The following is a 27855-nucleotide window of genomic DNA, read 5'->3' as shown; positions in this document are numbered from 1 at the left end:
CCACTGACACCCCGTATTGCATTACACTAATGGGCTGGGCTTGCTACCACAGCAACCAGGCTCCTCCTCTGGGTGTGTGGGGAGTTTTTAAGTGGAGTGTCAGGAATGTTGTGTCAGAGAGACACAGGAGGCAGAGAAAGTGTGTCCATGTGACAGGACAAACTGAAATACGAGCAAACAGGTTTTGTCCTCCAGGAACCAGCGTACCTCCATCTTACTGCAGTGGACACCTGCTTAGACCCTGAATACAACATTTAGAAGACGCTGAAGAAGCCATCAGACCTTTATCCACAACTTTCATCAAGAATCTTTACAGAAGTAGCCTTTTTAGGTCCCTCGACGCAACCTTCAGAAGAACTTGACATTAGAATAAAAAAAGACCTTTACATAAGAACCTTTTCTGAGGACACCTCTTTAGAACCCCCCAAACCTCCAAACCACACTTTGATTAGATCCTTCAGGATGGGTGAAGATTCAGGTCATGCTGACCGCAGTGCTGCAGCTGCAGCTTCCCTGCCTGGACCAGAAAACTCTGACCCTTCCACCACCAGTCTTGTGGTGGATGCCTCGGACCCCCAAGAAGGTCAGGACATCCTGGTTCCTGGTTTCAACCCCAGCTCGACCCCATCGTCTCCTTCCCACACCCTGCCTCGTCTGGGGACCAAGACTCCGACAAGCCCCACAAGCTCTGGGAGTCAGGTGAGCGCCATCACAGTGGTGGCCCTGCTGGACAAGCTGGTGGCAATGGTTGAGGCGGTGCAGGACAACCAGCGGCGCATGGAGAGGCGCCAGGCTGAGCTGGAGGGCACCGTGCGTGGGGTTCAGGGCGATGTTGCTCGTCTGGCCAAAAGCCACTCAACCACGGCCAATGGCGTGGCCAAACTGCTGGAGCGGTCACGCAAGACTGGCGGCTATATCAAAGAGGTTCGAGAGCGCCTGGAGCGGCAGGGCAACCAGGTGAAGAGGTTGGAAGCCAACCATGCCCACCTGCTCAAGAGGAACCACTTCAAGGTCCTCATCTTTCAGGTAAGCTGTCGAGAAGGACTGTTCCTTGGAGAATATACAGAAATTATGTCCAGCTCTGGTCTAGAATCATTTATACCATTGGGTGACCAGTCCTGATCCTAGAAGTCCTTCATCTGGACCAGATTTACCTTCTCTAATTAACCTGATTTACTAAGTGTTTAACAAACTGTGTTAGCTCACCAAAAGTAAATGCAATCAAAAGTACACACTATTACCTTTACCTGGGTTAAAAAGTTATATGAGGCAATCAGAATGTTCATGCATGGTCAGTGGTCAAAAAATGGTGACTGTGCCTGTGAACAACAGCAGGTGGTGAGAAGGTTTTTGAGTTCTGAGCCCATGCAGGTGCTTAGAGATGCCAAAAAAAATGTGTCAGATTGTGAAGCCAACAAAACGAGTCCCACTGCGGTTCTCACATCCTTCATCTTTGCTTTCCGCAAAATAATGAATAGCTACAGTGTGTTTACAGAGCAACAACCGACTTTCTTCCTCCAACTGATGTTGCCGCCGTCACTCAGTGTCCTCACAGCAACGGCCGACAAAGTGTGCTGGCTCAACCAGCTCAGCAGCCGCCCGGCATGTTTTGGTTTGCTAATCTTTGTGGTCCTAAGGAGAGGTGCATTGTGTGTTCAGCCTGCACTATTATACGCATTCAGGAAACTCGATTATGCTGACTGGAGTTCACTCGCCGGTTGGTTAAGCTAAAGGGTGGGTTGTGTTGACTTAAGCAGCTGTGCTTTTCAGGCCTTCTTTTCTTATCTGATTGCCCCAAAGCAAGCCACTAGCTGATTAGCGCCCTAGCATGGAGAATCCTTTACTTGTGGGAGCATGCAGAAAAACAGGGCTCACAACTCTGTTTGGGAGGGAAAAGGACTTTTTGGCAGCGACATCGCCCTATGCAGAGCTGGAGTCATCACTCTTACAGAGAATGTGACCCTAAATGTTTTATCATGTCACTTGTCACTCTTCAGAGATAGCAAACATAAGCAATAGATGATAAAATCAAGAATTACAGTCTGCACGTCAGGCAGCCACAAGATACTGTGACATGACTGATTGGGATCCCTGTTCACAGACAACTGTGGACCTTTAATGTGAAAGTGTAGTATTCTGCAATGCTTTTCCACTGGTCTGTTTTGCACCATAGCATTTAACTTCATTCAAAGGGTCCCTAATGTGGTCATACCTTTAAGGTACCCTGCATAAGTGCATAAACCGTGAGCATTCAGTTCAGAAGTAGTGGAGAAAAGGGTGGGGTTGATCATAGTTTAGCACCCCTGGCTCCTATGAATTCCTGTGTGGATCTATGCGGGCAGGTAGAGTTCTAGAGTTTCTAGAGTCAACTGCATCCATTAAGCCACATTAGCGTCAGAGCTTGTGTAGACATGTAGGAGCAGGGGATGTCCCAAGGGTTTTGGCTAGATTATTTGAATTTCTGAACAGTTCCTGGTTTTGCAAGAAAAGTTGGGAATTACATGGAGATGAACGAGCCTTTCTGATAGTTAGATAATGGGTTTCACAATGCTTCTGCAAAAAGCTTGCATGGCAGCATATTTATCAAGCCAAATAAACCCCAAAGACAAACAAGCTCCATTGTGTGATTTCAGTTGAAACTGTTTGCTAACTAAGGCATGGCCGTTCCATGTGCTCAAACTTACTTTACTCTGATTAGAGGTGGTTGGGTGATAACAGTAACATTTTATACCAGCATGACATTGACTAGATGAGGGAAACAGCAGCTGTTTTAATTGTACACATTCACTATTGTTAGTACCCCTAATTAGCCACCAAAAGTCAAGTTCTTTTTGACCAAACATGAGTTGTTCATTGTTGGCCCACTGTTTTGTGTTAAATCAGCAACTTAAATATTCATCACTTATAAATTAATAAAACAACTAAGAAAAAAGGCTCTGTCAATTCAAAAACACAATATCCTTATGCATGTACAGTACTTTGCAAACATTTGAGAAAATGTATCTGCACAAGATGTATTTATTTAAAATACTAATATTATAATCAATAGAAATTCATTGTATTAGCTAAGGATTAGTTAACCATTTCCAATTTGAGGAAGCCTAGTATTAAGAATAACCAACCAATGCCAACCAACTTCATAATTCGATATATTCTTAAATACAGCAATATTTACATTCATTTGTTACAATAATATATTTCCTTTTTCAGCTTATTCCCAGTTAGCAGAAAACATGTAGGGACATTCAGCAATAAAATATAATACAGTAAAAAAAACTGTAAGAAACTGATCCATAACTACTGATAAATAATATGTATTGAATGTGTCATAAAAGGTTTGCCAGACCATTATTTATTTAAACATAGAATAGAACATTTTCTGAATTTACACTGATTAAAAAAAGAACAACCTACTCATTGTGATAATAAATTAATTAATTCTAAATAAATAAATCAATCAATAAATAAATAAATATGCACAGAATGTACAGAAAACTTGACAGTTTGTTCAGAAGGTTCACATTTTGTTCTACTAACCAACAATTTCTAACTGGGATAGAACAATCAGCTTTCTAAATATCAAATATATTTATTTTCAATATAATGCTCTACCTGCAGGCTAATATGATAGCCACAAGCTAGCGTGCTAGTCACAATACTGTGTTCTTTTAACCACATGTCAATAGCCATCTTTTAAAAAGGTTAATATAATTATAATGATTGCTAACATTTCATAACCAAAATAAATAAGCTTCAATCTTTCAGAATCTTTCACTGGTAGTAAAACAGTGAAACTACCACATTAGTGCAGGTATTTCAATATTGATCAGTTTTACTGTTTAGATTTGTTTTATATAATACTACCTCAGATTAAAACATAGAATGCTTTATTAATGATTTCTTTTTTCACAGAGAGCCCAACAGAGTTGGTGCTAATTACCAAAGCTGTTAGCTATCAACAGATAAGCTGATCATCCCCAGCTAGCAGTGCTGCTGAAGTTGTATACTTGCACCTGAAAAGTCTGCACAATGTCATCCCGCAAACGCGTGAACAAACGTGTGAGCCTACTCAGTGCGATGACAAAAGCTGCCGTTAGACGTTAACAGCTCACAACAGACTTCTAGTTAACATCTCTACAGTGTACAGCCTTCACAAAGGCAATTATAGTGTATCCCCAGATGTTGCTTTGCATGTGATCGTGTCAGTCGAAGCTGTTATCTGTGGGGTGTGTCTCCCTTTAGCACACATGGCTGGTGCACACATAGCAAAATGGTGGCTTGCGCACACTCTGCCACGCTTACAGTGTCGCACCAGGTGTGGCTGAGAGACAGAAGCGTTCATTTCCTCTCCTGTGAAGCTATAATTGGAAATGGACACAAGTTCTGTGCTGCAATTTAGTTGCTTATCCTGGTTTTACATGCCACAGTAACCACAGTGCTCTTGTAGGAAACAGTAGGAAATAGAGATTTATTTTTGCACTAGCTTGGCTGCATACATTTACTTTTGTGGTTTGCTTTGCTGATTGTAGATTGCATTGCTTTACCACATTTCACTGTTTTTCTTCACTCTTGTCATATCTGTTCTGTCATTTTAACAAACAACCAAAAGAGTCGACTCTAACCAAACACAGCCTCTTTACAAAGAATTTGTTGGCATGTGGAGAACGTCTTTAAAATCTCTTACCTTACCACTGATGCTTCATTACTACTACTCCTACTACTAATTTTAATCACCTTAATTAAACTTTGCCAAATTAACTTTATTTAATCAGAATTGTGAATGTCGCATGAGGTTTACAGTCTAATGCCATGGCTCTCTAGCCACTTAGCTTAGCCTGTTTGAACAAGAGCAGCATTTCCCAGACAAGCATTAAGCCTAGTCTGATGTAGGATATTGTGCCACCGAACATGTTCAAAAGTTCAGTCATGTTCACCTATGGGAATACTGGTGTCTTACTATGGTTTGTATGAAATAAATGAATAAATGATCAGGATTTTAAACTATTGTTACATTTCTTATTACACTTTTGTACTCTCATTAGTTGAGCATTACCCCAGTAGATCTGCAAAATTTCTTATATGGGACAGAAATTAAAAAACGTCACTCTAGGTCATCAGTTTTGGTCGTGGGGGGCACAATTATGTTGCCCTCAGCTGTCACGGTAGCTGGCCCAAAAGAAAAGAAGATTGCTTAAATCTGTCGCAGGCTGGTGCTGTGTGCATGTCTATGTTACCCATGGCAAAGTGAAAAAAGGCTTTTCTACAAGATACCAATGTGTGGAATCCGTGGGCTCAATGTACTGAGCTTAAACGTGGCTTAAACATGTGACTTATCTTTACTGTTTTGTGGCTGAGGACAGTCTGGTGAGACGTGTATCCTTCCTCATCAACGTGGTTCTGAACACTTAGTGCACTGTGTATGCTACCCGAGGTGGAAGATGGTAAGAAGGCTCGGAATATACGGAGGGGGGGCCAATATGTGCCTGTGTGTATGTGTGTACTTGTGTGTGGAGTGATGGGCCACATCGCTTGGCTGCATCTTCCCCCTCAACCTTTTCCCCTAACGATCTCTAACGAGCCTTAACAGTTGCTAATGAGCACCAGTAAAGGGGACTTTAATTACGGCCCGTTTGGGGCCATGTTTGTTTTTGTTTGTGCTCCAGTGCTCATCCTGTGCCCTAAACTGACCGGCCTGTTTCCAGCTTGGCTCTTCTTTTACGCTTCCGGTGGGTGTTTTTTCCCCACTGCTGATTTCAGCCGCAGCAGGTTTATTCCGGTGAAGAACTGCTTGCTTGTATTTTTAGAACAATTTGCAAAGATGTTAAAGTGTTTTGGCTACAGGTCCGTGACAGTAAGATACACTGGTCTATCACTCTATGTCCTAAGGCTTCATCCCTCCTCTTATTCATCAGCAGGGGTGCTGCCATTTTGGGCCCCATGAAAACATATTACAGTAGACCCCACAGCTCTAAAAATTCTGTCAAAATACTCAGTTAATACATGTTTTAGGGCCCCGGTCAGTCACAGGCCCTTTAAACATGCCCCCCTCCATGGGCGCCCCTGTCCATCAGTGAACAGTGACTGTAAAAGCTAAACCACATCTCTACAATAATGCTTATTTCTGCTTTGGGGTTTGTGATAGCATGTTGGTGTTAAGCTAAAGCTGATTAAAATGGTCATACTCATTGAATATAAAATTATGATTGGTTGATTCCTTAATTCCTTGTACTATCTAATTGCGTGGGAAATATATAAGGTCTTCAGTCCAGGTCCAGAAGGTATAACCAATAAGAGATCTTACTTGGCTCTTTCTCCACAGATACCATAGCCAACCAATACTTAATAATATAATAATAAAGCAAATATGGGATACACTTCATGTCTAAGAACATCCTTACCCATGATTATATACAAATAGCCAATCGGATTGCTGGTCAAAACCAGCATGTCTGTTTCTTGTTGAGTGCATATTTGTGCTCCACTGTTTGTAGCCCTTCATAATCTAGATTCCTGACAATTCTTCTCTGAGAGATGTGAATTGTGGGAACGTCCATGCTTCTACAGGAGTGTGTGTGTATGTGTGTGGGCGGGGGGTTGCTACAAATAGGAAATCCCCCGATAGCCTCTGTTTATGGGACGTCCTATTGGAAGGGTGTGTTTGTGACAGCAGCCAGACAGGCTTTACCAAAACATATTCAATCTAATCACTTTGTGCAATAACACACGGGCTGAGCAAACAAAACACATTCAAGTGGCGAACAAAAATGTTCCTCCTGAAGTACAAGTTCATTCTGTTTTACTACAAAAGACATTCTTTAAAGCATTTGAGTTTTTTTTACTTGTATGAATGAAAAAGACAGATGAAAAGATTTGCATGGTTTAGGTTTAGGCACTGGCTGCTGATGGCAGGCAGCATGTCCTGGGGTTCGAACCAGCGATCATTGGGTCATGAAAATAGTGCCTTAGTTCAGTGGGCCACTCCATTAAGCACTAACCAGGCTTGATATAGCAAAAAAATATAACACTTAATATGACCATAAAAATGTATTTTGTTGGAAAATCACTTGTTTTAACAAAGTGCTACACAGACCATGTTTAGAAAATGTAGATTAAATATATATAGTTGCTTTTTAAGAACCTTCTGCTATTAACCATCAATTAATCTATACTCAATAGCCATTTTATTTGTGTGTTTCCACAAACTGTTCACTTGTCCACAAGGTGCCAAAAAACACCTGATTCAACTCGCTCATTAATTAAGCTCGCCAGGTTCAGCTGGTGTGTTAGAGCAGGAAAATCAACTAACTTCGCTGGACCCCCACCATGAACTAAAAGATGAATATAAATTAAGCATCAAAAGATGAGCTCCATGCACACATAACTGATGGAATTAAGAGCAATTCATGAGTTTAATGAATGAATTTATGAAATTCTTACTGGGTTTGTTGTGGCATCTTTTGGTGTTTGGATTTTTTCTGTGTGAAAACAAACCAAACTGAGGGGGAAACACTCCAAGTTTACAAACTGTGCATCAGTGAGTTGGGGTTTGTAATAAAGTGGCCAAGTATATCAGGTGTATATCAGTGGATCAAGTGTATATCAGATGATGTAGTAAGTTCAGTAGGATTGAATGAAAGAAGAGAGAAAACACCACTTTTCATGCGCCTGACTTCTTTTATTTTGATACTAAGATGAAAACTGGCTGTCAGTTTGACAGTTATGCAGTGGTTGCCCAAAAATGCAGCTTGGACAAGTAAGGGCTGTCCAGTGAGAGAAGGTTAAAGACACATGCCTTCATTCCTACACACTCGGCAGTATGTTTCTGCTGGCCTTCTTCTCATTGTTATCGTTCCTATCTCTCTCCCAGAGCTCAGAAGCGAGGGAGGTCTCGTCCCCTGAGAGGCCAAGAGTGAGAAAGAGCATGCGAGAGAGAGAGAGAGAAAAATATGAAATATATAAGTATATGTTTATATGAAACAGATACAGCTATAGATGAGGGTAAAAAGAAGCTTTTAAGCAAACTTTAAAGAAAGGCACTTTAAAGGAGGGAGAGCAGTACTGAGAAGAGCATGACGCTGAGGAAGACTACAACAGCAGTGAGCAGAGAGACAGATAGCAGAGCGGCCTGCCAGAGTGCCGAGGGCAGGAGAGGAAACGACGGAAAAACAAACTGATGGATGAGAAAACAGCTTCTCACTGTTCAATCTCAGTTTACTGATTCAGGTTCATTAAATCACTCCCACTCTGTCTCTGTCCCTAAAGTACATTGTGTTCAGCTGTTCTATATTTATTCAGTGATGGATTATTAATCCGGGGTTCTACAGTAACAGTATTAATCATTATTTACTGAGGGACTGAACGCATTGCCAATTTGTGAGATTTGGAGTTAATTCAAGCATAAAGATGTTTCTATGCGAATCTCAGTTACATGTTCAGAGAATTTTAGGATCGGGTGATAATAGAAGATTGGGCTGTAGTTTACTGGAACTACATTCTCTGGAGTGATGGAACTCCATCCAATACCTTTGGGATATGCTGCAATGCTAGAACTCCTCTAGTGCAAAGCCTTTCTAAGGGAGATAAGACTATTACTGCAGCAAAGAGAAGACCAAGTTACCATTAATACTCCAGACCATAGTGTAAATGAGAGCCATAGTGCGAAGGAAGTAGCTGAATTTGCAAAGATCCCGTCAGTTTTGTCTTTCAGCTACAATTATGACAAGACCTTTATGTAGACTGCTTTGCAACCCATTTTTCACACATCAAACGAGACATTCCCTGCACTGTACCACCTCTTTGCAATCCATAAATCCTGTCGCCCGATCATCCTCTTGCACCACCATTTGCAGAAGCCTGAAGTTATTACCACCTTAAACATGCAAGGTGAATTTCTTTTTGTCTGGGGAGCTTATATACAGGGGCACCGTATGAGTGGAAAAGTTAGGGCAATTCTAAAGACCTGCAAACTCATCATCCACTCAAGCTAGAACTAAATAGCCAAGCTATGAAACAGTATAAGCAATGCACATGGGTCTAGGTTTGCCTGAGCCCATTACCAGCTTCTGCGGACAACAAGTGGTCAAAAGCCTGTAGTGTGGAGTTTTAATTAAGGCTCAGTCAACTTACTGCCCTCCGTTGTTGGGTTACGGCTGGTTTGGTTTAACTACGGCCCCTGGACCTTTTGACTGTTAGGGTTTTTTTGAAGGGTCAGAAAAGAATGAACCTGAAGGACACATGTTTGCTCTTGATCCATCAATGGAGGTGGACAGTCAGAAGCATGCAGGTGTTGACTTTGTGTGAGGCGGTATAATTATCTTCGCTGGCATGACTCATCATGTGCTTAATGCAGGCAGCAAGCCAAGATCGGCCTGCAAGTAAAGTGCTGTTAAGGAGAGGGAGCCCAAACCTTTTCCCCCTTAAAGCTAGGGCGTTCCTTTGTCTTTTCAGACATGGGCTTAAAGGTTGACTATGGCTTTGCAGTATGTGAATGAATGTGTTGGTAACTGGAACACCACTTCCAGAGAAACCCATAAAAAGTGCTAAAGGTGCTTTTGCTCTTACCCTGCAAAAACTGATGCAGGACACTATACTGAACGTATGGACACAGAGAGCGAGGTTAGCTATAAATACCACCCACAGAGAAAACTGATTGTTACCTAGCATAAAGACAGACACGTCAGTATGCTGTCATTTTGTGTCACTCTCTCGCTTCTCTCTTTCGCTGTCATTAACTATCCGACTCCCTCACTCGCTTGCTCAAAAAGAACTTATTTTCCAGATACTCTATAGTATTCCTGCTATGCAGGAGATTGACTGTACTTCCAGTGGAGGTGGGACATCTGGTTAAGCATCATGAGCAGCATCTGAGGTAGGCGTGGAAATCCAGAGTATTCCTGCTGGGCTAAAACTCAATAGGGAACCCTCAGGCCTTTCTATGCCCTAGGAATAAAGGTGGATTAACAGAGCTTTAAAGGGCTAAGTGCTCTAAAGAAAATAGATTTATGCCTGTAAAATTAAAAACTTCTTTCACAGAACAAATTTGGTTAAACCTTATGGGGAATTTTCCCAGAGAGGAATTAAGCACAAGTCCTGAACTGCAGTGTGTAAACAGTATCCACAGTCCTTTCGGCCGGGGCAGCCACAGCTAAAACCCGCAGTGAAAAGAAATTGCTAGCACTCGGAGACAGCCCAATATCTCTCCGAACTGCGTGTTCTGGCCAACTGGCCGCGCTTCTCCACGTTCTCTCGCCTGGGATAGAGGCCAGCAATTCTCTGAACTTCTATCCATCCATCAAGAGAAGGCTATGGGTGAGCGAGCACATTTTTATGTGCTGCGCCTGTGGATGTGCATTTGTTTGGGGGTTTGTTGTGCATCCTATATATACCCCAAATTCCAGATCAGGCCTGGGGTGTTAGAATATCACCTTGGCTCACAAAGCAGTCCTCACAGTTTATTCAGCCACATCGAGGGATACTTCCTTCCTTCCTGTCACCGGTGCTATGTTTCATATTATTACAATAACATGTTTTTGTTTTATTGAACCTTTTCTCATCTTTGTCGGGTGAAAAGTTCAGATCCAAAAATAATTCAGCAAATGTCCCCACTGTGTCGCCAAAACAGCTCTGATCATCGAGGCATTTACTATAAAAGACCTCTAAAGGTGTATTGTGGTTTCGAGGTACCGAGGTATTAGCACCAGATCCTTTAACTCCATGGATCCTTGGATGCTCATAACCATGACCGGTTGTCCTTTATTACAAACATTCGGTAGTTATTGACCATTGTGTACTGGGAACAATCCTCAAGACCTGTTCTGACTCTCCAGTCGTCTAGCCTGTACAGTTTGGCTCTTGTTAAAGTGGCTCATATTCTTACACTTGCCCATTTTTCCTGCTTCCAATGTGATAATCAATGGTATATACCAGCTGTCAGTTGTCTCAATGTTGTGGCTGATTGGTATGTATATTGACATTTAGTTTAACCAAATACATTTCTTCCTGAATATTCCCTTGGTTTGGAGTGCTACTATTACTGAACTATTACTGTAGTATTATTTATTATACTGAAAAAGCCTTCATGCTTTGTTGACAACAGACCCTGACATTGAGCAGTATTTAAGTGTTGACCTATTTAAGTGGCAAGCCCTCAGACTGTCCCTATACTGGCAGCAAGCACAGTGCCTAAACTTGACTTTTTCATTAGAAATGAGAAAACGTGATTACCACACAATGACTGCTCAATAAACTGCACAAGTTTCTGCACAAGTTTCTATCCTAAAGGCTTGATAAGGTCAATCAGCCATGTTAAGGAGTACCTTAACATGGCTGATTGACCTTATCAAGCCTTCAGGAGTATCTGATTAGAGGAATCAGGACTGCACTAGAACTCAAATCCAAGCACATAAACAATTAGTTAGTTGAACCATAGCCATATAACCATATAACTGTGTACTGGACAAAAAGAAAAGTGAATTGAATTAATAGTTGTGTTCTGTAAATTCTGAAAACTTTAAATTAGTCTGGTAAAGAGATGAGAGACTTTACATAGAAAAGTTTATTGAGCAGTCATTGTGTGGTAATCACGTTTTCTCATTTCTAATGAAAAAGTCAAGTTTAGGCACTGTGCTTGCTGCCAGTATAGGGACAGTCTGAGGGCTTGCCACAGACTGTGGTCACACAGCTTCACCTTTCATCTCTGCTCTGGCTCCAATGTCCTCTACTACACAGGCACAAACAAGATGGCAGCTTCCATTTTGGCTTTAAAACATTGCAATGGGAGTAAACGGGGGTGTACTATCCACTCTTATAAACAGCCCTATTGCTGTAGATCAGGGGTGTTAAGCAGCATTCAGAAGACGCCATTTCAAATTCTCTCAAGTAAAATTCAGGTCCGGGGACTGCAAAGGCCATTCCTGTTATAAAAGCTTTCTTCTTTGCTGCTTGGTTTGCATGGCTTGATATTCATATCCAGAACATGCTGGTCTTTCTTCTCTACACCTACAATATTGCCAGTGCCACTGCCAACTCATCTGTCTTGTCTAGATGTTCTATATCTTAAATGCTGAGCTTTATGATGAGCTTGCAGGTAAGGTTCTCTTCTTATGGCCATAAAGATTGTGTTTGTGCAGTCAACATGGCACTTTGGGTGATGGGTGTGTTTTGTTTGCTGATTGGAGCAAGATTAGCTTAATTAGATAGAAAGCACAGTTTTGCTTTTAAGCACAAGACCTGGCTTGCCTCACATTTTAAATGACATTGTCTGAGTTGTCCCTAAACTATGATGCCGGAGGGCTAGTGTCTAGCACAGTTGGTGATTTTCCTCCTCAAACAAACCTAATCAAACTTATCTGATAGTTGCCAGGTTTGCTGGATATCAACATCTTTTGTTAACAGACAAAAGTAAACAAAAATCTTATTGTCAATTATCTAACATATAAATTTCATATTTACAGTGTTCGTGTACATTATTTTAAGCTAAAGGGTTTGTATAATACTGACAAATAAATAAAAACTGTATAAATATCATCCGTGTCCAAGGTTTTAATGTTTATTATGATTAAAGATCAAGAAAGAAGTAGTATTATGCCATCTGCAGCTGGATTCCTGTCTTTGTGGGTGGTTTCTACAGCCTTCTGTATGAGTATATGTGAATGCTGCTGTGCTCCACCAAATCCAACCTTAACCTCAACAACCGCAATAAAAACTACAATTTCTGTTTTTAAAAAAAGCATTTCTCTACCTTACCAGTGTCTACAACACAAAAATGGGAATGTTCCATTTTCTTGAGGACATTTGGTCCTCACAAAGAGCTAAACACACGTACTTGCGTAGATACACATGAGGGATGAGCCTCCATGGTTAATCAAAGTACATGCAGATAAAGCTGCGATGCTTTCCAAGTCAAATGTCCGTGGGAAGAGACATTCGCTGCTCTGTTTTCTCAGGATGAGCACATGTGATATGACACTGAGAAAGCAGGGAATGGGGCAAACTACACAATCATACAACTGCTCAGCTTTATATTTGATAGATTTGATGTCCAAATGGCATGTCGTAGAATTACTTTTTACGAAGTTGATTAAGGATGATCCTGATTACGGAATATGGTTTATATATTCTATAGAAATCACTTTGCATGAAAACTTTATTTAGTGTATCTGTGTACAAATTCATCTTTAAATTGAGCATTTGGACACGACAATGCAAAGACCATTTCAACACATGGTTTGGTTCATAGCACAAAAAAGGTCTGTATAGTGCTAAAAAGGGTTCTTTACCACAACTGTGAAACAACTGTGAAACCCATTTTGGTGCAATATTTAACCATTTTAAAGAACCATATATAAGAGGTTGTTCTATCATAAATTAGAACCATTTCTTTGATTTGTCATTATTTGCTAAAGCACATTTAGTAAAAAACTCTTATTTCTTATTTTACTATTAGTGGTTATAGTCAAAGAACCTCAGAACTTGGCAGTCCCACTCTTTAACTTGTGGTCTGTCACTCCATGGCTGAGTTGCTGTGGTTCCTAAACACTTCCAATTTTCAATAATACCACTCACAGTTGATGGTGGAATGTCTAGGGAAGAAATTTCTTGCTGAAACTGACTTCTTGTTGCAGCAGTGGCTCCTATTACAGTGCCACGCTGGGATTGTCAGCTATTTTGGAACAACCTATTTGTTCACTAATGCGTGTGAAGGCAGACTGTGTGGCTAGGTGTTTGGTTTTATAAACCTGTGGCAATGGGACTGAATAAAACACCTGAATTCAATGATTAAGAGGTGTCCTAATACCTTTGTCCACATAGTGTACCTGATTTAAAGAGTGCCACTGTCTAATTACTAGTAGACTGAACTCTATGTTGAATAACAGCTTCTGTATATAATGCTACAACTACTGAACTATGCAGGCTTATAAAACTGAGAGTTACTGCTTTCTGCTCTTTGGAAAATGCTGAAAACAAACAGCGTATACACCAAAAAATGTTACCGGTTGACATTTGTTCTAGTGGAGGTCGATTTATTACCAAATTTGCATGAGGCAAATTGCGGGTTGTGGTACACACGCAAACAAAGTTTCATTCCAAAACATTATGTATAAGCTTCATTTATGGAACCACTTATGTTTAAATCTATAACTTTCATTTCCAGACGGTTTAAGAGTTACAGGTTAGGTTAGAATCAAATAATTGTCTTTCACTGATTTCATCCTCTAGAGTACACCCTAAAAATGGCTACACAAACTTTAAGGATGGGAACACCTGGGCCTGTGTAGTATAGCTGGAAGTATAAAGGCAAGGTGATAAAAATCAGACAGAAAACAGGAATGTGACCGTTCTTGGAGTTGGTTGCTGGTAGCTGATGGTCATTCATATTTAAATGTTTTATATAAAGACACAAAAAGCTCCAAAACTCCAAACTTTCATAACATCCAATGGACACAAGGTAAAGAAAAACTGCTAGATTTAAATTTCAAATGTCAAAATGTTAAAAATGTTTATGCTATAAAAAACAATGATGGTTGTTCTATTGTGTAGTGTAGGTCTATGCAGGTAAAACTTGTGTGCAAAGCTCTACATTAAATGTACCTAAAGGAATATTCTTAAATGAACAGTTTCAAAGGAATAGTTGAGTGAAATAGTTGACATCTGCTCATAGAAGGGCACGTTAGGCTAACATTGCTAACAAACACTGGGCCTAAACTGTCACCAATCTCAGGCAGATCAATCTGACTAGTCTATGAACAAAAAATAAACATCGCCACACAGTTGGACGATTGGGCAGTCAAACTGAATAACTGAACCACGTTTATCTCAGTACAGCATGCGTTGCCATTTAGTGAAACAGCAAAAGTACTACAAAGCCGGACATGATGCAGATTAAATAGCTTAAAAGTTTATATAATAAAGTCTAGTCATGCTGTTATACTAAATTGCTTTTTAGCTTTAACCTAGCATCTCTAAATAAGTGGCCTTCAGATATAAAAGTCAAAGTCATTAAGTCAAAAATGTTATTCCTTATGGACAAACACAGATGTTCATGTTCCCTCAATGTGGCCTTCCTGTGGGCCTTCCTTTGTTCGAGTGATTTGGTCCTAGATTGTCTTTCAGTGCTTGTAAGTTTTCCTTTGCTTCTTTCCTGCACTTTTCCCTTTTCTGCTGTTTTTGTGTATTCCTGCATTAATGGGGTGTCTCCAGGTTCTTCTATATGAGTATATGTAATTAACCAGACCCTAATCGTTACCTCATCTAATAAAAGCTGCAGTTGCGGAGGGAGTGTGAAGTGAAGTGGGAAGTGTTTTTTGTACATGCAACCATATGTCCCCCACAACAACAAAATGCTTGTGTTTTTCATCATACTAGGGGCACCAGTCCCCACAAAAGACCAAATACATGCACATGCATGCTTCTATGTGATGTTTCCACTCTAATAAGTCTGGGGCTCACAATAGGGCGCATTAATTATCTGGGCTCCGATTACACATTAAAACAGGGGTACGAACATGTGACACAATGTTTTCAAAGACACACTGTCTCTCTTTCTCTCTCCCTCTCCCTTTTACTCATGCTCACTCTCTCCCTCATTGGTCTGCCTCAAAGCCTCACATCCTGTTGTGTATTTAGTGAAAGGTCAAAGAATAAATGGCAGCCTTGATTTATTACCATTTTAGAGGACGGACTGTGAGACACAAGAGTGCCCATTGTACATTAAAGTCTATTGTACACTCAACTGGATATAAGAGTAAGGTTACTGATGTGCACAGAGTTGGTGAATTAATACATTCAGTTAGGATCAACTTAATAACAGTTTTGTCTGTTGCTATTGGCAACTAGAGAGTGATTGATGGAGAAACCATGCTCAAAAAAGCAAAAGCAGCAGTGCTGTCTGTGTAAATTAGCTCTCAAGCAATGCTGCGTGCACCTGAGTAAAACTGGGGCAGTCGTGATGTTTCGGTGAATTACAGTTAGAGTTTACTTGATATTCGGTCAGTGCAACCTCTTTAAGTAAAACTGATATGTTTAACATTGGCTCCTGACACTATTTACTATATGTACACTATATGGACAAAAATGTTGGGACATCTGCTCCCTTCTTCTGAAATCAAGGGTATTTAAAAATAGTTCATCCTGCTTTTGTTGGAAAAACGATGTCTACTGTCCAGTGAAGGCTTTCTACTAGACTCTAAAGCATTGCTGTGAGGATTCGATTGTATTTAGTGACAAGAGCATTAGTAAAGTCATCCCCAACTCCCTGACTTGTCCCAAAAGTTTTGGACAGAGCACCACCATTCCAGAGAACACAGATCCACTGCTCCACAGCTCAATGCTGTAGGGATTTACACCCCTCAAGCCCACGCATTAGCTTTCTGTGTGTCTGTGTGTGTGTGTGTGTGTGTGTGTGTGTGTGTGTATGCATTTGCACATATTTGTCAGATATCAGAGCAACTTAAAGTAGCTAAATGCATTCATTAATTAAAAGTGTCCATTCTCTCGTTCACTCGCTGTGTGTGTGCACATATGCATGCTTACGCTCATGTTTACCAGTAGGTGAGAGCAGTACTACAGTGTTTGTTCCCATCTATTGTTCCACCACGTTGTAGAAGAGCTCTGCTCCGGAGGCAGTGTTTTTGTCATTTTCATGGTGATTTTTTTCCTTCACGTTGTATGTGCGCAGAGAACTGTTGGTAACCAAGGGCCGGGAAGGATACATCAGTTGTGTCCTTAAAATCAGAATGTAGGCTCCACTTCCAGGCTGTATATGATGGAGTCTTCACCTTGGAACAGCCTTCTGTGCATGCAGCCTAGGCTTTGGAACGCAGCTACAGTCTCCCAGAGCAAGGCAATTTTAATGAGCTGTTTACAGGAAGTAAAGCAAATACAGAACACTTCTTAATACCAGGTGTAAACAGACCCTATATCTCTCTCTTTCTGTTTCGCTCTTTTGCGCACCCTCTTTTTTTGTCTTTTTCTTGCTCACTTTTTCCTATTTTCTATCTGTATTTGTCTTTCCATTCTTATTCTCTCTCTCTGGAGTGAACATGGACAGGAAAAAGGACAACAGTCTTTCCTATTGAGCAAAGGTATGCGGTCCTTTAACATGTGAGGACCATTGTGCTATTCTTTAATGACAAATGCCTGAATCTCAGTGGATCTGAATACCTGTCCATTGTGAATGGTTTACAGTGTATTTTCATTCTTCTGTTGCCATTTATTAACAACATATTCTGGTATTTTCCTGTTGCATGTGGGTGACACTGCGTCTACAGGCCACTGAGTCTGAACAACGAAACTAAGAAAGAAAAAGCCCTTTATAAGTCACAAAACAGTCAAGCTCTGCCAAGCGTCAGATCAGGTTTTGGTTTCTTGTTGTCTCAGAGTCTGGGGAGTGTCTCTGTGTGGCAAAGCCAGCGGCGGTGAAGAAAAACTGGTTAACCCAGAAAGCTGGTTTGGACCGGAATGGAGCCCCGAGGGAATGTTACATCGCGTTGCACATAGAGACGCTCATAAAGGTCCTTAAAACTCAAAACCTCCCAATCTTTAGCACTGTGCAAAAGTCAGAGACCAGTCTTTTTTATTTAATTTTCAGCCAAAACTGCAGGTCAGTACAAGGTATTTATTCACAAGCCTCAACACCTATCACCTATAGAATATCAGATGTTTGAGTGTTTATTGTTTCCACCTTTTTTTCATTAGAGCTTCTATTCTGTAAAGGAGACTCACTTTTAGTATTTCTGCAGACATCTGCAGGACATTTTCCACCCCTCCGAACTTCAGTCTTAGAACCTGGAGCATTTTTTACTCCTTACCATCCAAGCCATCCCAAAAATGTTGAGGTCTGGGCTCTGGTCAGTCCATTGCTCTGCAGCAGCAAATATCTCCTATAGAATGTGTAAATTAAAGAGGGGACTTTTGCACAGTACTTTGTCTTTCCATATTTTTACTGTTTTACCTTTTAGTTCCACTATAAAGGCATACAATTACAAACTGTAGCCCTGTTACTGCACAATTTGTCAGCCACACTCTACCCCATACATCATTAGATAGTTTCTGACCACAGAACTGCTGCTGACCAGTTATTATTCAGGTGTTAGTCTGTTCTCAGCACAGCAGTAACGCGGACAGGTACAGCAGTGTTGCTGGGGTTTTACACGTCAGTATCACTACTGCTAGGTTAAAAGTGCTCCACCAGCCAAATTCTTCAAGCCAAGAGCAGCTCTGTGGTCAAAATCTGACCAATGATGAAGGGCTAGAGGGTGGGTAACACAAACAGATGAGCTGCAGTGTCTAATTGTACAGCAACAAGGTACACGGTAGGAGTTTCTCAAGGATGGATGCATTAATGCGAATGTTGGATTCTCCACTGGAGGTATGAAGCAGTATCATTGACGAATGACAGAAGACTAGGAGAATGCCAAACCCTTAAAAAATGTAAATCAGCTGCAACATGACAAAACTCCTGGAGGTTTCACGGTGATGCAACAGTAATGGAGAAGAATGTGTGCAGACGTTCCTCCACAATGACAGTGTTCTTGTTTTTGGCCTTTTTGCACCAGCTGTATGACGAGACACAAGAGAAAAAGAAATGAACAAGAGTCATTTTTTTTGCCTCTGTGTTTTCATTTTAATATTACTGTCATTGTTATACAGCTGTGTAAATGCGGGTAACTGATTCTTGTTTTGAATTGAACTAATATCTGCTACATCCTTTCCCCTGGAGTTATTTGCACAGGTGTGCTTGGGCTGCTTTTTTAATAATGCCCCATACATAATTAAATAAAATGCACTAAGACAGCTGCTGGCCATGGTCAAAGTCAGTTAATCTTCTCTCCTTTGTTCCGGAAGGAGTCAATGCCTTGGTCTAGCAATAGTCTGTGAACTTGCAGCTCATTGTCAAGAAAGGTCAGATTACATACCTACCCTGTACACTGACAAGAACACCTTAAAATCCAGTGTTGGACATGTTCATCTGTGCATGTGCAAGTTCACCTACATGATGGCCTAAATAATATTTTTCATCAAGACTTGTTTAAGTCTGAAGTTTGTTTATTTACTTTTACACTGAAGCTGCGAGGCTAAAATGTTATTAACCAGCAAAATAAGCATATTCACATTAGTTGGCATTATGCTAACTACATTCTAAATCATCATACTCTCACCTCAGAACCATGTCAGGGTCATGTCATCTAAATATGACTTGCTCATGTTGTTTTAGACACAGTAAGACAAGTTGTCACAAGTATGTCACAAAGCTAAACGCATGTAGTAGCAGCCATTTTAAAGTCTGAATTTTGTCACATTTTTGAGGTGAACAGCTTTGTTAGCAAAATTTGCAGAAAGTGCAAAACTAAAGAAAAGTTTTTGAAAACTGTGTGAACACAGAATGAAAACTGTGTAAATGCAAATATTGAGGAATTCCACACAATTTGTGTAATTACATGGCATAGTTTGATGTAAAATGATCTGCTGTAGAAAAACTTCCCAGTTCACAGTTTTTAGACCATATATGACAAAACAGACTCCAAATAATGTATTTTGAAAGATTGTATATTTACAAGCTCAGAAGTCTTACTGGTCATTTTGGATAGTAATAAAATGGCTATATATGACTGAATATTTTTACATTACATTTACACATCACAATGTATGCAGATGCTTTAAATACAGTGGAATTCCACTTTAAGGTGGAGTTTTAGGCCAATGCAAATAAATCTAGGGTGTAATGAAGGGTTCTTAGTGTACACAGGTATATACATGTCTATGTATATGTGTGTCCGTTTGTGTGTGTGTGTGCCGTGAGAGGGTTTCTTACTTTAAGTGAGCAGGTGGGACTGGTCCCGTACTACTCCTCCCCACCCTGAGGACTAACCCTAACCCCTTAAACACAGAATATGCCCTCACATGCAATTTCTGTGTATTAACCTGGAGGTGAGAAATAACATGTGTGTGTGTGTGTGTGTGTGTGTGTGTGTGTGTGTGTGAGTGAGTGAGTGAGTGAGTGAGTGAGTGTGTGAGAGAGAGAGAGAGAGAGAGAAAGATAAGAAGTATCACATGGTCTTGTTCACAAGTGACGGGTGAGGGATTGTGAGATCAACTGCAGGTCTTGTGAAAAGGTTGCAATAATGTGATGATCTATACCAGACTGCAGTGGTGAAAACAGAGCTGAGCTATAAAGCAACTCTTCCAATTAACAAGTGAATTCTAAGTCCCTACCCCCACCTATTGTCAGGAACTTTGGGTAATGACCGAAAGAATGAGTATCCCCAATACAATCAGCCAAAATGTTTTTTTTTCTGCTGGGTGGCGGGGTTCACTCTTCTGTGGCGAGAAGCTTGGATACCAGGTGATATCTTTCACATTGAGAAGTGTACCAGGCAAAACCAACTGGGGCAAGAATCCAGGGAAGACCCAGGACCTGGTAATGATATTCTTCCAGCTGGCCTGGGAGTGCATGGGGATCCCCAGGAGGAACTGGTGGAAGTGGCACATTCAAAGCCAAAATGTCTTAAATATCAGGCAAATCTGTCATAATCATAAGGTCTTTCTAGAATGGAGCATTTCACATAAAAAAAAAAAAAAAACACCACACTCGGAAATCCTTATTTTACATCTCAACAGTAATTGTGCAAATATTTTGCAGAAATACTGTGAACTTCACTCTTACTCTTATTCTCCTGTCAAGTTGTAAATACATGGTTTTCTGAAGCTTCCTTAACTCCTGGGAGAGCATGCAGTAACAGGTTTCTGTGCATTATTCTGCTGTGCTAACCAGCTTTTCAAGATTTGGAGGAGACTAGTAAGCTGGATCAAGAAAGGCGGTTCAAGATTGAAATAAATTCATGCATGCTCTTCAAAATAAATGAAAAAATAATAAGAATAGAATAATAGATGTGCAGCTAGTGAACCTTCTGGCCAGTTTATTTTGCAGTGATTTGGAATCTTATATCTCACTTTGGCGCCATAATAATGCCTTTCCATGGAAATGCCCACACTGATCTTTTGCAATATTTAGACATGTCATGACAGGGCCCATTCATTCACCTTGTAAAGAGTTAAAAAAGTATCCCGTGGCCACTAAATTAAACTAGTGCACACACTCATGCCCTCAGATTAGAAGTGCTTCTTTCTTGCTAATTGTGCTGAATAATTCTTACATTTAACTACAGTACTGAAAAAAAGGCTGGGTGAAACCTCACACTTCCTCACAGCAGTACTACACACTGTTCTGCTTTCTTAATACAATATTCAAATGAGTCTGAGACTTGAAAACATACACAGTTTTTGCCTGCAAGCTTTTAAACTTTTAAAATGTTTTCCTAACAAACATCCAGATGGCATTTTATGTTTTTTTATATAAATTATTGAAAAATTATCTTTGAATTACTTTTTTTTAATTGAGCGTTTATTACAATATATTGTCTTGCTGTCCAAGCCCTAATACTAATAATACTAAGAATAACTCTTCTGACAGTTGACCAAAATATGTCATTAAATATGACCTCACTCTCCCAGACCCCTGAATTTATAGGGACTGAATATTATCCAGTGTTCACATACATAGGAGTCGGATTCTGACTAGTATGGCAAATGGGTGCTATTTGATCAGAAATATGGTTTCAGAATAATGAAGAGTAGTGAGCGGTTAATTATTAAGAATAGTAAAACATTGCAATTGGAATATAAAATAGGGGCGGCACCCGACAGCTCCAAACCAGCCGCACGACTACGCCTGAAATCCCTGATCAGCGTAGGATCCAGGATTTGGCGTGCCGGAACCCAAGAATGCTCCTCAGGCCCGTAGCCCTCCCAGTCAACCAGGTACTGGGTACCACCCGGACCGTATGCATGTCCAGCAAACGCCGGGCAGTGTACACTGGGGCACCCCCCACCATGTGTGGGGGAGGGGGTCGGGCCCGAGGTTCCGGGGCCCCACATACGAACAGACGCAGGCGGGACACATGGAAGGTGGGATGTACATTCATATTCGGGGGTAGTTGCAGCCGGAAGGAGACCGGGTTCACTCGCCGAAGTATCTTGAAGGGCCCCACGTACCTAGGGGACAGTTTGTGCGAGACACCTTGCAGCGGGAGGTCTCGGGTGGACAGCCACACCCTTTGACCCACACAGAAAGGTGGAGCACGACACCTCTTGCGATCCGCAATCTGCTTTCTGGCCCTTGAGGTCGCCAGGTCCTACGACATCGACGAACAAGCTGCACAGCAGAGGGAACCCCCACCTCCATCTCTTGTACTGCAAACAAGGGAGTAGAGTACCCAAATTGGCACTCGAAGGGAGACATACCCAGGGACGAGTGCCAAAGCGTGTTGTGAGCATACTCCGCCCAGGGCAGTTGATCCACCCAAGAGGCTGGGTTCCCTGCGGTCAAGCAGCGGAGCAGCTGGCCAAGGTCTTGGTTGATTCAGTCTTGTCCATTCGATTCAGGGTGGAAACCTGAAGTAAGGCTGACTGTGGCTCCCATCAACCAGCAGAAAGCTCTCCAAAACAGGCTGGCGAATTGAGGTCCCCGATCAGACACTAGGTCACAAGGCATTCTGTGCACCCTCACCACGTGCTGCAACAGCAGTTCTGCTGTCTCTTGGGCCGAGGGGAGTTTGGGCAATGCCACAAACTTGCATGCCTTGGAGAAACGGTCCACGACCACCATTATAATCGTGTTGCTTTTGGATGGTGGAAGACCAGTCACCAAGTCCAGGGACACATGGGACCATGGACAAGCTGGAGTCGGCAATGGGTGTAAAAGGCCAGGTGGTCGGGACCGGAGTGCCTTGTTTTTGGTACACACTTCACAAGAGGCAATATAGGCACGTGTGTCCTTGTCCATTCCTGGCCACCAGAAGCGTCCAGGAACTCCAATGTCCGGACCGCACCTGGGTGGCCAGAAAATGGGGAGGAATGTCCTCATTGCAGAAGCGCCTGGCGAACTGCAGAGGGCACATATTGCCAACCAGGAGGACCACCCCCAGGGTCGGGCTCCTGACAGAGGGCTTGCACTATGTCCTCCTCAATGTTTTAGCGGAGGGGAGCAACTATTTGAGAGGCGGAGGAGAAATTGCAAACAGGCGCCCCCTCGGGGGAGTAGTCCCCGGTAGGAGATCTATGGCACAGTCGTAAGGCCTATAAGGTGGCAGGATTTGCGATTCCTCCTTACAGAACACAGCACAGAGATCCCAGTACACCTCAGAAACCCTGTCCAGATGAGGAATGACTGACCTGTCTCTCTGAGGGGGTTCTTCCTTGTGACCCAGACAGGCCCCCTGACAATGTGGCCCCCAAGCACATAGACTGAGCAGGTTGCCCAATCTATTCGTGGGTTGTGAAGTTCCAACCAGGGGTAGCCCAGCACAGTACAATTCCACCTGCTCAGTGTGCGCCCCAATCCACAGTGTTATTTGGTGCGATGGGTCACAGGACCAGAGCCCACAATCCTCCCATCTATGGCATGGACGGGTAGTGGGCATTCTAGGGGGTCCACAGGAAGGCCAAGACTAGCAGCCAGTGAGCTGTCCACAAAATTGCCTGCAGCCCCAGAATCCACAAAGGCTGTCAGCGATTTATGTTGGGAGGTCCAGGCTAGAGCAACCTGGAGGTGTAGTCCCGAGATGGGGTATACCACATGGTCTATGGCAGAGTCCCCCGCTCGGGTTAGACCCTCCCGTTTTCCCGACTTTCAAAGGACTGTCTTAGACCTGTCCCCAGAGACAGGTCGGGGTGGTAGATGGTCAGGTAATCGGGCATCTCCCAGTTGCATGGGCTCAGGAGCCTCCCGTGGTGGGGGTTCCCAAGTGGGACTGACTGGCTGCTGGTGCCCAAAACCTGTGGCACGAGGGTTACGTCCTCTTTCTCTGGTCCTCTGACGTATGCGGTTGTCCAGGCGGATGCACACGTCATATAGGTCGGAGAGTGTAGAGGGTAGCTCGTCCTTCATCTTGCCATTGAGACCTCGCAGAAAGATCAGCCTCAAGGCCTCTTCACCCCAAGCACTCTCCGCTGCCAGAATGCGAAAGTCTATAGCATATTCCGCTACAGAGCGTGCACCTTGGGTGAGGTCTAGCAGTCGTGGGCCAGCATCTCTGCCCTCTAATGGCTGGTAAAATGTCTGACGCAACGCCTTAATAAACGCCTGAGCAGTGAGGCAGTCAAGGGAGTTCTGCTCCCACAAGGCCGTAGCCCATGCTAGAGCTTGGTTTGTGAGCAGTGACACCATGTAGGCCACTTTGGAGCATTCTGTGGGGAACCGGGAAGGTTGCTGCTCAAATGCGAGACTGCAATGCAGCAGGAATCCTCTGCATTTTTCTGATTCCCCAGTGTAACGCTCAGGTGTAACCAAGTGGGTCTCATGTCCAACCGTGGCTACTTCAGGAGGAGGGAGTGGGACCGGCTGTGCGGCGGTCTCAGGGCAGGCCTCATCCTGGCCTGTAACCAGCTGGTTCAACTGCTCTGTGGTCGCCAAAAACAGTTGCTCATGGCGGCGGAGCCTTGATGTTGTAAGGCTTCCTTAATCGGCACCAACTCTGCTGAGTCCATTGTTGGTCGCACCTTTCTGTTACGGTGTGGTGTGGGGTTTGGACTCAAGTGCAGTTAAACTTTTTGCTTTATTATTAAATGAAATTACCCCTTTTATGGTGTGTGCTTGGTGACTGTTGGGCTTGAACTCCCAACCCTGGTCATGGGAGCCCAGTGTACTTCCACTGCACCACCACAGCTGCAAGAGGTGGCAATAAACACTGGTCATAAATAGAAAAACGGCAGGAAAACAAACAAAGGAAAAACCAGGAGTGATGTTTACTCAAACAAAAGACAACTCAAATGCTTTTCTCTTTTAACTTCAGTTTTTTGCTATTCACATCTAAAACTGTTTTCTCTTTTCACTTCAGCTTTTTGCTGTTCACATCTAAAACTGTTTTCTCTTAACTTCAGCTTTCCTCAACTTCAGCTGTTTTCTCTTTTAACTTCAGCTTTTCTTCACTGTTCTCACTTAAACCCACTGTTACCGTTCGCCCCTCTACAAAGGTGCGACGGGGAATTGTGTTTGGCTGGGTGTATATATACCATGCCACCCAGGTGGGTCTGGTCATCATTGATTACCACAGGGGATTCTGGGGAGTTCTTTGCTCCAACCCCACCAGCTTTCATACTTTGCTGGCTGGGCCCCCTGCTGGTAGCTGACGGTACATGCTGCCTGCTCACAGTTTTACTATGGAGGTGACACACACTTGCCACGGTTTCTGTTCTGCATTTGAATACAAGCTACATATGCCTACATATCACTTGAATAAATGGTGAGAAAACCTGCAGCACTTAATCTGCTGTTAACATGCGCTAAAATCAGCGCCTCTCCTGAAAAATGTGCAAGTAAATACAATGTGCAAAATCGAGATCAACTAAAATGATTGAGGTCTATATATCGTACGATAAGTTGCTAAGATAATTATCGTGATAGGCCAATTTCTGTGCTAAGGTTACAAATGTCTTTTTGGTCTAAATTTGTTCTCTAATGTAGATACTATTTTTGTCAATACCTTTCAGGAAGACAATGAGATCGCCTCCACATTGGTAACTAAGGATTCCACAGCAGATCTTGCCTCCACTTCTGTCCTGGATGAGGTACCTGCTTCTCCACCCGCTTCAGCCATGGACACCAACCGCTCCCACGATGAAGGCCTGCAGACCATCAGCCTGTCTTCCGATGAGGACGAGGGAGCAGCCAGCCCTCCGGCGGAGGGCAGCATAGAGCCCCTGGCTGAAGCACATGAGGAAGACATCCTGCCGGGCCTGGGGTCTGACCGTCTGGAGCGCTCACGTGCTGACAAGTTCAAGCGCTCCAGTCTGAAGAAGGTGGACAGCCTGAAGAAGGCGTTCTCAAGAAGCAGCATTGAGAAGAAGATCAACAAGATTGTGCCTCCTGAGAGGCGCGAGAAGATCAAGAAGAGCTTCACACCCAACCATCCCAAGAGTCCCACCACCAAGAGCTCTTCCTTCCGCATCTCACCCATGACCTTTAATGTCAAGAAGGTGCGGGATGGCGATGGAGAAGCTGCTCATCCTGAGGCTTCACCAACCTCCTTGACCACTGTTGAGGTACCTACCATGGAAGGGCTTGATGGTCAGCTGCCAGTGGCCGAGGTTCACGTTGAAGAGGAAAAGGCTAACGGGAAGGAACCCAGTACCTCCACCCCAGGTAGTGCAGATGGTGGCCTATCTGTCACAGAAGATGGAGATCTTGACAATGGTCCTACAGCTACACTTGCAGAGGAGGAGGTGCTGCAGGAGCAGGATGAGGATGATGAGGATGATCATGAAGATGGCAGTAATGAAAATGGTGGAGAAGAAGAGGAGGACGAGTCCAGGCCTGCACCTGCATCTCCTACATCAGCTGCCGTGGCTGTCCAGCAAGCCTCTTAGATTTACTAGGCATAGTGCAACTAGTACCCAAGCTGTTCTGGAGGCCTTGAAAGAGCCACTCACCTGTTGAAAGTAATTTTATAATGTAAGAGATCATCTGTTTAAAAAGAATAACCCACTCATCTGTAAAAAAAAGACATTTACTTTCCATAACTGGGTTTTTTTTATATGGTAATGGGTGACTACACTTAAGCTAAATAGAATATAATAATGTCCTGCCACATTTTATCGGTTAGCACAGTGTTTCTCAATTTGGTTTTTGAGGCCAACCAGATGTCACATTTTTTGCCAATTCCCGGCTCCCAATACACTTGAAAGAAATCTGATTTCTCTACAATATACCATCTCACATTACATCACATTAATTATGTTTTATCAATTTAATTATGCAATGTGAACCCATGGTGTTTCTAGACTACTTGTTGTGCTGAGGCATACAGAAATATGAGGGGCACAGCTGTACCCTTCTGCTTGCTTAATAATATTACTAGTTAATAATTATATAAAAATGATCTATAATACTAATATGCAAATAATAACATTATTATCATATTAATAATTTACCTGTCACATACATGCATTAAATTTTCTTTACGGCATAAAACTACATGTGAAATTGTGATTTTTGTCTTTACATACTTAAGTGCATTTTATGTAGATCAGACAGGCTTTTAAAATAAGTAGTTTACTGTTGTATGGTATTGAATATGTTGTATATCACATATTCACAACCTTTTGTTGTCAATGACCCTTTTACTAGCAAAAATCTAAATAAACTGGCTCTGACTGAAGGCATTAACGGCAGGGAGATTTGTGGAAAAGGTTGTGCCTGCAGTGGTGTGTCCTGTAGCTCTTCCTACAAAATTTGTCTTTTTACTGCCGTGATTTTAGTGAGACAGAGCAACATTTTAATTGGGTCTAATGACGCCCCTGTTTTGAACAATCAGTGGAGTTCTCTATTAGGTGTATTATGTGTGTACTAGTGGCTAGATTTGAGCAAAAGGTGGGGCCGAAGGACAGGGATGAGAAACACTGTGTTACTGTAAATGCTGTATCCCAATTTCTGTATATAGCTTGCATGTAGGCTTTTTTTCTTGACCTTGTATTACTTTTCAACAGATTGTAACATAATGTGCTCCAATAGGTAATCAAATTTCCTACAAAAATTACTGTAAAAATGATTATGGTGTTTAGTGGGAGTGCAAAACTCAGCTGCCATTTTCAGGAAAGCGAGTGAACTGAATCACACTAACAAGATTGTAAGGATCTCAGCGAGTTCCTGAACTTGCCAGTAAGCTCATGATGTTTGTCAGGGTTCAGGTTTTACTGTCTGCAAAATATCCCAGACACTTTTGTATGTGCAACTAATGTTGGTGTTATTTTGGTGTTTTATAAAATGTATTAAAGCATCTAGCACATGTTTGGAAAGTATTG

General features: G+C 42.3%; 1 protein-coding gene across 1 annotated transcript; it reads left to right on the top strand.

The window, feature by feature from the left end:
- Positions 1–133: 133 nt before the first annotated feature.
- Positions 134–27849, top strand: cavin2a (caveolae associated protein 2a). Its single transcript, XM_072685247.1, has 2 exons — positions 134–1026; positions 25546–27849. The coding sequence occupies exons 1-2, from the start codon at positions 463–465 to the stop codon at positions 26419–26421; spliced, it is 1440 nt and encodes a 479-aa protein (XP_072541348.1). The 5' UTR covers positions 134–462; the 3' UTR covers positions 26422–27849.
- Positions 27850–27855: the final 6 nt, after the last annotated feature.

Source organism: Salminus brasiliensis, chromosome 8, assembly GCF_030463535.1.
Source record: "Salminus brasiliensis chromosome 8, fSalBra1.hap2, whole genome shotgun sequence".
In the NCBI taxonomy this organism is placed as follows: Eukaryota; Metazoa; Chordata; class Actinopteri; order Characiformes; family Bryconidae; genus Salminus; species Salminus brasiliensis.
The sequence above is the reverse complement of the archived record's forward strand: the minus strand, read 5'-3'. Positions and strand labels throughout refer to the sequence as shown.